Source organism: Homarus americanus, unplaced genomic scaffold (assembly GCF_018991925.1).
Source record: "Homarus americanus isolate GMGI-L3 unplaced genomic scaffold, GMGI_Hamer_2.0 scaffold13034, whole genome shotgun sequence".
Lineage (NCBI taxonomy): Eukaryota > Metazoa > Arthropoda > Malacostraca > Decapoda > Nephropidae > Homarus > Homarus americanus.
In genome coordinates, this window is record NW_024721062.1 from 6,018 (window position 1) to 20,772 (window position 14,755).

Here is a 14,755-nt window from a genome sequence, read left to right on the forward strand (position 1 = left end):
GATGGCTGGGGTTGTGGTGACGTCACTGAGGGCTGCGCCAGTAAGGGGCCCGTAGCCTGGGGACAGAGCTTGTTTGCGTATTCCACCATATCCAAGGGTGGTTCATACTGTACTTCCTGTGCCCGGCTATATAAGGGAACACGGACGGAAAGAAGAAAACTTATTAGTTCTATCAATGTTTCCACATTTTCTGGCGGCATATCACCCCGTGAGTTGTACCAGCCTGATGACCGGAAGGTCGCTTGCATGTCCTGGCGAACCTGGCCCGCGATGTCAACAGCGTCAACGGGTGTTTCGTTTCGTATACCTGGAATACAGCGATCCAACCATCTGAAGATCCATTGCAGTTGGCCCAGCTGTGCCCTACCCCCAAAAATCCCAATTAGCGTTCGCTTGAACTTTTCATAGTCAGGGCTTTGTAAACCAAACGCATTTAAACGACTGCCTGCATAGGAACCCTGCGTTATATGGGAACGTACATATGCTTTCTTTTCTTCGTCAGTCGTTATGTGACTATTGCGCATGCTATCTTCACATGCACGAATAAAATGTGCGACCCTATAATCGTCTTGTCCCGTGAAATTTCGAACATTGTCGCTGCGCTGCATGATATTAATAACATTATCAGCTTTAGGTGTGGTATTAGTAATGGTGTGAGGGTTAGAAGATGCCATTTTAGTGTTATTAAGCAAGTTAGTATTCTTACTCTTAACAGAAGGCTGGGTTAATAAGGTTGTTACCGATTTAGCAACAGACACACTATCACCTGTAACAGGGGTAACTGCTTTAGTATACTTAGGTGAGGTACTATAGTGATTACCAGACCGTAGGGTACGACGGTTTAAGTCGTCAAATGATTCGTCTATAACTTTCTCACTACTTCCTACCGACTCATTTAACTGTGTTCCATACTCAAAATCTATGTCAGTCTGGGCTTGATCATTGATGAGTTGGTTATCAGCAAACAGTTGCGCTAGGCGTTCGATTTCATCTACATTAGACATGGGAAACTTAGAAATTATCTATTAGCCCCCTTGGGTCAATGAATACTTAACAGTAAGTAGATCACTTGCCTCTCATTTACAAGACAAATGAATATGAATTGTAGTTAATTTTTAAACTATCAATAAGAAGACAGACACTTACACACTACTGTAAATTATAGGATTTCAATACATTAATCTTACATTCGACACTTTATCATTGAAATAATCCTATCCGACGAACCTATCGGTGTGAAGATATCTCTCGAACGTGTTCATGTGTGTAGAACTATGTAATTTAAATACCTATTTATACAGAGTAGTACGTCTGTATAGAAAATGTGATCCTTCAGGAGTTCTGAGTGGAGTGGTGGGTGGAGTGTGGGCGGGGCCTCTTCCTAGGATGCGTGCGCTGCTGCTGGTTTCCTTGGCAACGAGAGACGCTTCTGCTTTGGTAAGAGACGAGTCCACTTGATTTAGGTGAGTTCCTCCTCCGGCGATCAGAAAACTATGATTGGTTATCACACTGGTCGTGCTGGTTCGCTGGCGAAAACTGCCGTGTGCCAATTCTTCACAGTCCACGTATATATGGAGATCTGTATGATGACACCGGAATTCGTAATTCGCGCTGACGACACAACAATACTGCTCAGCTGCTAGTGAAATACCAATTGAATTCCAGGCTAACGAAACTTTTTTTCAACACTGCAACACTGTAATGTCTAGGGAATGCTGAGTGGAGTCTATCTCAACCGGCTCAATCTGGATATGTACCAACAGGCTGTAATATTTGTATATTACGAATTCTGCACGTATTTGTATGTGACAGAGATAAGGAGCGCTCACTACATATCGTCTCAATACGGGATATAGTTTTAAACACTCGGATTATGTAATGCGTCACTGCTGTGTGGTTTCTTGTTTTTCACAAGACACAGACGGATGATACGACTACCAGTTTGAAGAATCCGTATCCCACCGCTGCCACCTATATGAATCGGCTGCTTGTTCAATTAACCAGTCCGTTCACACATATTTATATTTGGGTTTTAAGTAACGAAACCCAAACGGTAGTTCCTTTGATTTATTATAAAAGGCTGTATATATAATTCCTGAGTGTATATCAACCATAAGTCTCACTGTCTAGGAGTGAATGAGAAAGGGACGGTGTTCATGTATGATAAACGTTAGGTCACGTCCTTACGATATGAGTTAATGTGAGCTACTGAAGCTTAGGGGCATCGCAGTGCGTGCTTACAGAAATGCTCACGTGTCAATCTCATGTCTTACTCATAGACAGTGGAAAGTTACAGGGTGGTGAATCTGAATATAATATCAGATGTATTGACCCATTTATATAATACGTTCTTTTGATGAGACAGGGGCCTATTACATAACAAAGTTTCCTGATCGAGTATAACAAAGGCCCATGATCGAGTATAACAAAGCCCCCTGATCAAGTATAACAAAGCCCCCTGATCGAGCATAACAAAGACCCCCTTATCGAGAATAACAAAGTCCCCTGATCGAGTATAACAAAGCCCCCTGATCAAGTATAACAAAGGCTCCAAATCGAGTATAACAAAGTCCCAGGTCGAGTATAACACAGTCCCCTGATAGAGTATAGCAAAGGCCCCTAATCGAGTATAACAAAGGCCCCTGATCGAGTATAACAAAGTCCCCTGATCGAATATAACAAAGCCCCCTCATCGAGTATAACAAAGTCCCCTGATCCAGTATAACAAAAGTCCCCTCACCGATATAATAAAGTTCCTGATCGGGGATAACAAAGCCTCATGAAGTATAACTAAAGGTCCTCGATCGGTGTCTTTAAAGTCCCCTGATGTGGATTCAACAAAGGCCCTGATCATCAGTATAAACAAGGCCCCTCATCGGTATAACAAGTCCCATATGAGTACTAAAAAAGTCCCCTAAATGAAACTAGCAGTCCCCTGATCGGTGTAAAAATTCCCCTGATAAGAGTAGAGACAAAGTCCCTCGCCGAGTGCCATAACAAAGGCCCCTCATCAATTATAACAAGTCCATGATCAGGTGCAAAGTGCCTCATCGCATTTCTTAAAATCCTGATCGGGTATATTAAGTCCCTGATAAAGGTATATTCTTGGTCCTGTTCGAGTATAACATAGTCCCCTGAACGATTATAACAAAGGCCCCTGATCGAGTAAAACAAAGCCCCCTAATCGAATATAACAAAAGCGCCTGAATGAGTATAACAAAGTTCCCTGATCGAGTATAACAAATCCCCTAATTGAGTATAACAAAGTCCCCCCTTATCGAGAATAACAATGTCCCCTGATCGAGTATAACAAAGCCCCCTGATCAAGTATAACAAAGGCCCCTAATCGAGTATAACAAAGTCCCCTGGTCGAGTATAACAAAGTCCCCTGGTCGAGTATAACAAAGGCCCATGATTGAGTATAACAAAATTTCCCTGATCGAGTATAACAAAGCCCCCTCATCGAGTATAACAAAGTCCCTCTTATCGAGAATAACTAAGTCCCCTGATCGAGTATAACAAAGCCCCCTGATCAAGTATAACAAAGGCTCCAAATCGAGTATAACAAAGTTCCAGGTCGAGTATAACAAAGTCCCCTGATCGAGTATAACAAAGGCCCCTGATCGAGTATAACAAAGGCCCCTGATCGAGTATAACAAAGTCCCCTGATCGAGTATAACAAAGCCCTCTCATCGAGTAAAACAAAGTCCCCTGATCCAGTATAACAATGTCCCCTCACCGAGTATAATAAAGTTCCCTGATCGAGGATAACAAAGCCCCCTCATAGAGTTTAACAAAGTCCTCTGATCAATTATAACAAAGTCCCCTGATCGGGTATAACAAAGGCCCCTCATCGAGTATAACAAAGGCCCTCATCGAGTATAACAAAGTCCCATGATCGAGAATAACAAAGTCCCTCATCGAAAATAACAAAGTCCCATGATCGAGTATAAAAAAGTCTCCTCATCGAATATAACAAATTCCCCTGATCGAGTATAACAAATTCCCCTGATCGAGTAGAACAAAGTCCCCTCATCGAGTATAACAAAGGCCCCTCATCGAGTATAACAAAGTCCCATGAACGAGATTAACAAAGTCCCTCATCGAAAATAACAAAGTCCCCTGATCGAGTATAACAAAGTCCCCTGATCGAGTATAACAAGGTCCCCTGTTCGAGTATAACATAGTCCCCTGAACGATTATAACAAAGGCCCCTGATCGAGTATAACAAAGACCCCCTGATCGAATATAACAAAAGCGCCTGAACGAGTATAACAAAGGCCCCTGATCGAGTATAACAAAGTTCCCTGATCGAGTATAACAAAGCCCCCTAATTGAGTATACCAAAGTCCCCCTTATCGAAAATAACAATGTCCTCTGATCGAGTATAACAAAGCCCCCGAATCGAATCAAGTATAACAAAGGCCCCTGATCGAGTATAACAAAGTCCCCTGGTCGAGTATAACAAAGTCACCTGATCGAGTATAACAAAGGCCCCCTTATCGAGAATAACTAAGTCCCCTGATCGAGTATAACAAAGCCCCCTGATCAAGTATAACAAAGGCTCCAGATCGAGTATAACAAAGTCCCCAGGTCGAGTATAACAAAGTTCCCTGATCGAGTATAACAAAGTTCACTGATCGAGTATAACAAAGCCCCCTGATCGAGTATAACAAAGTCCCCTGATCGAGTATAACAATGTTCCCAGGTCGAGTATAGAAAAGTCTCCTGATCAAATATAACAAAGGCCCTAGATCGAGTATAACAAAATCCCTTGGTCGAGTATAACAAAGTCCCCTGAACGAGTAACAAAGGCCCCTGATCGAGTATAACAAAGGACCCTAAAAGTCTATAACAATGTCCCCTGATCGAGTATAACAAAGCCCGCTCATCGAGTATAACAAAGTCCCCTGATCGAGGATAACAAAGTCCTTGATCGAGTAAAACAAAGTCCCCTGATCGAGTATAACAAATTCTCCTGATCGAGTATAACAAAGTCACCTGATCGAGTATAACAAAGTCCCCTCATCGAGTATAACAAAGTCCCCTTATCGAGTATAACAAAGTCCCCTGATCGAGTATAACAAAGTCCCCTGGTCGAATATAACAAAGTCCCGGATCAAGTATAACAAAGGCCCTAGATCGAGTATAACAAAGTCCCCTAAACGAGTATAACAAAGGCCCCTGATCGAGTATAACAAAGGACCCTAAAAGGCTATAACAATGTCCCCTGATCGAGTATAACAAAGCCCGCTCATTGAGTATAACAAAGTCCCCTGATCGAGGATAACAAAGTCCTTGATCGAGTATAACAAAGTAGAATTTGACTCCTATATAACTCCATCTAACGAACTAGATTTATCTGGATTTCGACTTTTAGACGTAGACAACCGAACTGTATTACCTATAAACACACAAGTTCGAATGTTAGTCACCGCTGCTGATGTTATTCATTCTTGAACTGTTCCAGCTCTGGGAGTAAAAGCAGATGCAATTCCCGGCCGTCTTAACCAAATTAGATTTATGGTTAACCGACCAGGATTGTTTTTTGGGCAATGCTCAGAAATTTGTGGAGCTAACCATAGATTTATACCAATTGTAGTAGAAAGTGTGTCAGTCTCAGCTTTTTTAAATTGAATCTCCTCCTCATCCGATCTATCACCCGATGACTGAAAGCAAGTATAGGTCTTTTAAACCTATCATAGTAGAGGCGCCTACTTCTGGTGGAAAAAGTTAGTTAATTAATAATATGAGCTTGTCAAGCTTAAGTAATTCCACTGGAATATTTTTTGATGCCTCAAATAGCACCTCTTTTATGATTAAATCTATTTTTTATATTTCTTATTGGGTTTCTTTTGTTTTTTATTCTAAACTATTTTATAAAATCTCCACTTAAAATGTCCCCTTCAATTGAACTAAAAGTTCAACACCAAAAAACCTGAAAATGATAACAAGACTATTTTCTATTTTTGAACCTTCTTCAAGAATCTTTTCATTATCAATCAATTGATTATCAACTTTTGTTGGGTTACTTTTTATTCCCTACCTTTATTGAGCGGCTCCCTCACGTTGAGCATTAGTTTGATCCAAAATTATGCAACTACTTCACAATGAATTTCAAGCAATTTTAGGGCAAGCCACTAAAGGTTCAACTATTTTATTCATTTCTTTATTTAGATTTATTATATTCAATAACACTCTCGGGCTTCTCCCATATGTATTTACTAGATCAAGACACCTTGCGATAACTCTTACGCTTGCTTTACCTTTATGGCTAACTTTTATTTTATTTGGTTGGATTAATCATACCCAACACATGCTTGCTCATATAGTTCCCCAAGGAACACCAGGGCTTCTGATACCATTTATAGTGTTAGTAGAAACTTTAAGAAATATTATTCGACCAGGAACTTTAGCCGTTCGACTAGCAGCTAACATAATTGCAGGACATCTTTTGTTGACACTTTTAGGCAATATAGGCCCTTCTTTGTCTTTGACTTTAGTGTCGTTTTTAATACTAGCTCAAATCCTTCTTTTAATACTAGAATCTGCTGTTACAATAATTCAATCGTATGTATTTGCTGTTCTAAGGACTTTATATGCCAGAGAAGTTAACTAATGTCATCATCACACGGACACCACGCTTACCACTTAGTTGATATAAGACCCTGACCTTTAACAGGATCAGTGAGAGCCATAATACTAACCACAGGGCTTGTTAAATGATTTCACCAATTTAATATAGACTTGCTCCTGCTAAGATTTTTAGCTACTATTTTAACAATAATTCAATGATGACGAGATGTAACACGTGAGGGGACCTACCAGGGGCTCCACACCCAAGTTGTAATAAAAGGGCTTCGTTGGGGGATAATTCTTTTTATTGTATCAGAAGTATTGTTCTTTTTTTCTTTTTTTTGGGCATTTTTTCATAGAAGACTTTCTCCAACAATTGAAATTGGAATATGTTGGCCACCAGTTGGTATCCAACCTTTTAATCCTTTCCAAATTCCGCTTTTAAATACAACTATTCTTTTGTCATCAGGAGCTACCGTAACATGAGCCCATCATGCTATTACAAGGTCAAATCACTCAGAAGCAATTCAAAGTCTTGCTTTAACTATTTTTTTAGGATTATATTTTTCAGCTCTTCAAGCTTTCGAATATGCAGAAGCTTCTTTTACAATTGCAGATTCTGTTTATGGATCTACTTTTTTTGTAGCAACTGGTTTTCATGGGCTTCATGTTATTATTGGGACTTCCTTTTTAGCTGTTTGTTTCTACCGACTTTATAAATGTCATTTTTCTTCAGACCATCATTTTGGTTTTGAAGCAGCTGCTTGATACTGACACTTTGTAGATGTTGTTTGGTTATTTTTATATATCTTTATCTATTGATGAGGAGGTTAATTAATTTTTTAATATAACAAGTATATTTGGCTTCCAACCAAAAAGTCTAGAATTTCTAGAAAAATTAATTTTCATTATATTTATTGTAGTTTCAACAACTTTTGTAATTAGATCTGTAGTTATAATCCCTGCCTCGATTTTGTCAAAAAAACTTATTACAGATCGAGAAAAAAATTCCCCATTTGAGTGTGGATTTGATCCTAAAGGCTCAGCACGACTTCCTTTTTCTTTACGATTCTTTTTAATTGCAGTTATTTTCTTGATTTTTGATGTAGAAATTACTCTTTTGCTTCCCCTTGCCTCAATTATTCACTTAACAAACATATTTTCTTGGGCCCTCACTGGGGTTTTATTTTTATTAATTCTGCTTTTTGGACTTTACTATGAATGACACCAAGGTGCCTTAGAATGATCCTATTAGAGCTATATTCAATTTATGATTTATGAGTTGCATTCATAAGGTGTTTTTTATAAACTAGCTTTAAGATTAAAAAGCGAAGTATTGCACTTAGTTTCGGCCTAAGCTTTGATCTGTTGCAGGTCTTTAATCTTTGAAAGAAGCCAAAATAGAGGCCCATCACTGTTAATGATGAAACTGGATTTTTTATCCCTTTCAAGGAAATATTCATGCCAAAAAAAGAAGCTTCTAACTTCATTTTAAGCGGTTGAATTCCGTTTATGTTTCTTTTTTATAGTGTAAATAACACGCTACATTTTCGTTGTAGAACTGAAGTACTAACTTCTAAAAATTTTAATTAATTACAAAAAAATTAGATTTTGGTTATGAAATTGTTACTTACAGGCAAATTTGCCACCGTTGCTGCTTCAAAGCAAAATTCTAATCTTAAATTATATAAGTAAATTATGATAAAAAATACAACAATTACTCAAAATAAAAACCTTTTTATATAAATTCTTACACTTCTACTTTGAGAAACTTGAAGGTACCCTGATTGATGTATAACATTAGAATACAAACCTTGACCCCCAAAATGTTCGGATCATCCATAATCACCAACCTTCATACATGCGCCTGCAGTTTTTAACCTAACGTAGCTCAAATTAAATGTAGATAAAAAAGGTATAAACCACATAGACCCTATAAACACAACTTTACTATAACTTTTTAATCTACGTAACCTATAGTTTACACTTATAATATTTAAAAGATAACCAATTAAAGCCCCTAACACTCTTAATGCTAAAGCCAACACTTTAAACGTGAAAGTTAAACAAATTATATATGATTCAGGGAAGATCACTCAAGACAAAAAAGCTCCACCCGTGACACCGCCAATCCTCAATCTTATCATTGATCTAGTTATAACAACACTTTTATCGTTAACTTGACTCATCCTCCTTAAATTAAATAGACCCGTCAAACTATAATAAACTAAACGAAATCTATAACAAACAGTTAATCCTGTAGCCAAAGCATATAAAACGAAAGCTAATAAATTAATATTTCTTATAAAAGCCACTTCTAAAATTAAATCTTTAGAATAAAATCCTGCCAAAAATGGTATTCCACATAAAGCTAAATTAGCCAAATTTATACAGGTTCTAGTTAAAGGTATTCTAAAAACTAATCTTCCTATACAACGGATATCTTGGTATTCTTTTACAGCATGAATGACTACTCCAGCACATATAAATAAGAGTGCCTTGAATAAAGCATGAGCTAATAAATGGAAAAAAGCTAAGTCAGCAAAACCAAGAGCTAAAATCCTTAGTATTACACCAAGTTGGCTTAATGTTGATAAAGCAATAATCTTTTTTAAATCATACTCGAAATTAGCCCCTAATCCTGCTATAAATATTGTCAGACAAGAAATAATTAATAAAACAGATTGAGCTTCTGATCCTATTAAAGCTGGACTAAAACGAATTAATAAGTAAACACCTGCCGTAACTAGAGTAGAAGAATGAACTAGTGCAGACACTGGAGTAGGAGCTGCCATGGCAGCTGGGAGCTAAGCAGAAAAGGGGATTTGTGCCCTTTTTGTTATAGCTGCTATGACAACTAAACATTTTATTAATAACAAATTAGAATCCCTTATGTACCTTCTATATAAAATAAAATTTCAACCCCCTGCTATAAATATTAAAGAGATTCTAAGAAGAATAGCAACGTCACCAACCCGGTTAGACAAAACTGTTAGTATTCCTGCATTTGCAGATTTTTCATTTTGGTAAAAAATAACTAATGCGTATGATACTAAACCTAGCCCGTCCCAACCTAACAAAATTCTAATTATATTTGGCCTTACAATTAAAGCACCTATAGACAATACAAAAGCAAGAACTAAATATATGAAGCGATTAAATCTTTTGTCTCCTTCTATATAATCACCTCTGTAAAATAACACTATTGAAGAGATAAAAAGTACAAATCCTAAAAATATGAAAGAAATTCAATCAAAAATTAAAGTCATTACGACTGAAGAAGAGTTTAAAGTTATAATTTCCCATTCAATTATTGTCACACTGTTATAATATAAACTTATATGAGATAACAAAATACAACTAAAAGCTCTTCTACATAAAAATACCAATCTAGTTAAATGTATAGTAATATATCAAATCACGGTTTAAAATAAATAACTTATAATTTCGGCACCACAAACCAACGTTTTTATTAAACTATTTAAACTAAAATCTTGGTAAAATTATAGCCGTTTTTACAATAAGAACATTTAAAGGCAATCAATGTAATATTAAAACTAAGTATCCAGAAACTTTTCCCGAACAACAAGAAAACAATGAATTAAAAAACAACCCATGCTGTCTTATCGAATATATATATAAAGTGTACGCAGCTCTAAAAAAAGACAATAAACCAATCCCAAACATGCTAAGCTTTCTTCACCTTACTACACTTAAAATTAGTCTAATTTCTCCTAATAAGTTAATTGTAGGGGGAGCTGCTATATTACCAATTCTTAATAAAAATCACCACAATCCCAAACTAGGTATAAAATTCAATAAACCTTTATTCACTAATAATCTTCGACTTCCTAAACGCTCGTAAACTATGTTAGCAAGACAAAAAAGTCCAGACGAACATAATCCATGCCCCACCATAATTACTACAGCTCCTGTTTGACCCCATCAACCAAAAACCACTAGTCCTCTCAATACCAAGCCTATATGGGCTACTGAAGAATAAGCAATCAATGACTTAATATCTACTTGACGTAAACATATAAATCTTACAATTACCCCACCTAAAATTCTAACACTAACTCAAAATCAAGAAAATATTTTATTTACTTCAGGAAATAAAAAGAGAACTCGAATCAAACCATAACCACCTAATTTTAATAAAACACCAGCCAAAATTATAGATCCAGCTACAGGAGCTTCAACATGAGCCTTAGGAAGTCATAAATGAACTAGATATATAGGAAGTTTTACTACAAAAGCAAAAATTGTACAAAAATACCACATAAAAGTAATAAAATTAGATCTTTCAGCGCATGGTACTAAACCTATCGTTAGACTACCACCCAATCTATAAAATCTTAATAGAGAAACAAGCAAAGGCAAAGAAGCAAACAATGTATAAAATAACATATAAACTCCAGCCTGAATTCGCTCAGGTTGATAACCCCAGCCTAAAATTAAAATTAAAGTAGGAATTAAAGATCTTTCAAATCTAATATAAAACAAGAGATAATCTGTTGCTCTAAACGTTAAAAGCAATGCTAACAGCAATAGTAAATTTACAACTAAAAACCCTCTAGGAGAGTTATTTGTTTTTTTAATTCTTTGACTTGCACAAATGACTAGTGCCATAATTCATATTCTTAATATAATTAAAATAAAACCTAAATGATCAGAACCTAATCTTAATCCCAACCCCGAAACAGAAAAGTCATGTCCCATAAAACACCTAAAAATAAAACACATTAAAAACAAAGAAATTTGAATAAACCACCACTCTTTAACAAACGCAATCAATAAAATATTTATAAAAATGAACTTTAACATTGTAATGTTCTAAAACTTCTGAAACAATCATTACCGTGAGTCCGCACAATAGAAATCAATAAAGAAAGACCCAAAGCACCCTCACAAGCTGCTATAGTTAAAAAAAATAAAGTAAAATAAGCTTCGATTCCTACTTTAGCTAAACAAATTACTATGACTCAAAAAATGCCTAATATAATAAATTCTAAACTTAGAAGGACTAAGTAAATGTTTTCGGTTAGAAACAAAATTTCATAACCCACAGAAAACAACGACAAGAGGAACAAAAATAAATATTAATCTAAGAATTGACATTAGTTTTAATAGTTTAAACCAAAACTTTGGTCTTGTAAACCAAAAATGAAATTTATTTTCTTAAAACTTCAGAGAAAAAAGTAAACTTTTATCTTTAATTCCCAAAACTAATATTTTATTAAACTACTCTCTGAAATCTTATTTTTTATTCTTCCTCTTATTTTTGTAACTTCATTACTTTTTACACGTCTTATTCATCCTTTATCTATAGGTCTCACATTATTGATACAAACTGTTATGATTTCGCTTGCTGCAGGGTTGAACAACAACTCTTTTTGATTTTCATACATTCTTTTTCTTATTTTTTTAGGAGCTATACTAGTGTTATTTATTTATGTTGCCTCACTTGCTTCTAACGAACCATTCAAATTTTCAGCTACAGCTCTAATAGTTATTTCAAGATTTTCTTTATTTTTGACAATTTTTATAATACTAAAAGACCCTCTTTATATTACTCCCGATATTTCTATTATTAGATCAGCGATTTCTTCAGATATATTTTCACTTGATACTACTTCTACTCTAGTAAGAACTATTTATAGACCTCCAACAATATCTTTTACTTTATTTATAGTCCTTTATCTCCTATTGACTCTTATCGTTATTGTAAAAATTGTTAATCTTTATTCAAGACCACTTCGACTATCCTATTAATGACGACACCTATTCGCAAAAGCCATCCCCTTTTTAAAATTGCTAACGGAGCTTTAGTAGATATACCTATTCCAAGAAATATTTCAACATTCTGAAATTTTGGATCTTTATTAGGCTTATGCTTAGTTGTCCAAATTGTTACTGGTCTTTTTCTTGCTATACACTATACTGCTCATATTGATTTAGCTTGCTCAAGTGTTGCCCATATTTGTCGAGATGTAAATTACGGGTGACTTCTTCGAACACTCCATGCTAATGGAGCTTCCTTTTTCTTTATTTGCCTTTACTTACATATTGGACGTGGTATGTATTATGGATCCTACTTATTTTTTCATGCTTGAATAGTAGGTGTTGTTATTTTATTCATAGTTATAGCAACAGCTTTTCTAGGTTATGTTTTACCTTGGGGTCAAATATCATTCTGGGGTGCAACAGTTATTACTAATCTTTTTTCTGCTATCCCTTATATTGGGACTGAACTTGTACAATGAATTTGAGGTGGATTTGCAGTTGATAATGCAACGCTAACTCGATTTTTTACAATTCATTTTTTATTACCATTTTTAGTAGCAGCAGCGACTCTTATCCATATCTTATTTATTCATCAAACTGGAGCTAACAACCCACTTGGAATTGCAAGACATATTGATAAAGTTCCATTCCATCCTTATTTCACTTTTAAAGATGTTGTTGGATTTATAGTTATACTAACCGCATTAATTTTATTGACTCTTCTAAATCCCTACCTTCTTGGAGACCCTGACAACTTTGTCCCGGCTAATCCACTAGTTACACCAGCACATATTCAACCTGAATGATACTTTTTATTTGCATATGCTATCTTGCGATCAATTCCAAACAAATTAGGAGGAGTAATCGCCCTGGCTATATCAATCGCAATTTTAATAATTTTACCTTTTACCCATACTTCTAAATTTCGAAGATTAACTTTTTATCCTTTAAATCAAATTTTATTTTGATCTTTAATTGCAATTGTTATTCTTCTAACCTGAATTGGAGCTCGACCTGTTGAGGATCCTTTTGTTATTACAGGGCAAATTCTAACAGTAGTGTATTTCCTTTACTACATTGTCAATCCTCTTTCACTTTTATTGTGAGATAAACTGCTTGATTGATAGTTTAGTTTATTTAAAACAGATGTTTTGAAAACATCAATAAGGACACTAAAACGTCTTAACTATCATAACATTTTCAATATACTAAATTAGTTATAAACTAAATTATAGAACAATAACATAGTATTTTTATCCCCATGAAAAAAATTAAATAATTAAGAGAAACTGGTAAAAATCTTTTTCAAGCTAATCCTATTAACTTATCGTAACGAAGACGAGGAAGAGTTCCTCGAACTCAAATAAATGCGAATCTTACTCCTACCAGCTTTGCATAAAAAAGGGGACTAGAAGGACCACCACCTAAAAATAATAATGCGAACAGCGCTCTTATAAACAAAATTCTAGCGTACTCAGCTATGAAAATTAAAGCAAAACCACCTCTTCTGTACTCGGTGTTAAACCCAGACACTAGCTCAGATTCGCCTTCCGCAAAATCAAAAGGAGTTCGGTTTGTCTCAGCTAAACAAGAAGCAAACCAAATTAAAGCTAACGGAAATGTGACCCACAAAAATCACACACTTTCTTGGTATAAATTAAAAAGTTCTAAACTAAAACCTCCCACTAAAAAAATAAAAGAAAGCAAAATTAAAGCAAGACTAACTTCATAAGAAATAGTCTGAGCAACAGCCCGGAGCCTACCTAACAAAGAATATTTACAATTAGAAGCCCAACCAGCTCTTATAGTTGAATAAACACCTAATCTTAAACAACACAAGAAAAAAAGTACTCCTATATTTAAATTTATTATTCCAATTTCATAAGGAATTACTAACCATACAATCAATGCAGTAAACAAACTAAAAACAGGTGAAGCATAGTATGGAAGAAAATTAGATTTTACAGGTACCGTTTGCTCTTTAGTAAATAACTTCACAGCATCCGCAAAGGGTTGTAGCAGTCCAATAAAGCCAACTTTATTTGGTCCTTTACGAATTTGAATATACCCTAAAATTTTACGTTCTAACAAAGTAACAAATGCAACACCCACAAGAACACAAATAATTAAAATTAAATAACTCACAAATATAACTAAAGCCATCACAAACAATTTTATTCAAATATGTTTAAATAAATTTTTATTACTTATAGAAAACTCTATCTAATTAGATCCTAAGTCTAACGCATCACATCTGCCAAAGTAATGTAGTTAATCTATACTTAAAAATTATTTTAATTACTAAATCCTTTCGTACTAAAGTAATTTTTGTTTTCTTAAAAGATAGAAACCAACCTGGCTCACGCCGGTTTGAACTCAAATCATGTAAAAA

General features: G+C 35.3%; 1 protein-coding gene and 1 pseudogene across 1 annotated transcript; one reads left to right on the plus strand and one right to left on the minus strand.

Annotated features, from left to right (window-relative positions):
• Positions 1-5,906: 5,906 nt before the first annotated feature.
• On the plus strand, positions 5,907-7,414 carry LOC121861320 (annotated as a pseudogene).
• Positions 7,415-8,268: 854 nt separating this feature from the next.
• Positions 8,269-14,550, minus strand: LOC121861319 (NADH-ubiquinone oxidoreductase chain 1-like). The gene is given in 1 exon segment (XM_042358969.1): positions 8,269-14,550. A coding segment is annotated over 1 exon segment (804 nt). The 5' UTR covers positions 14,527-14,550; the 3' UTR covers positions 8,269-13,722.
• Positions 14,551-14,755: the final 205 nt, after the last annotated feature.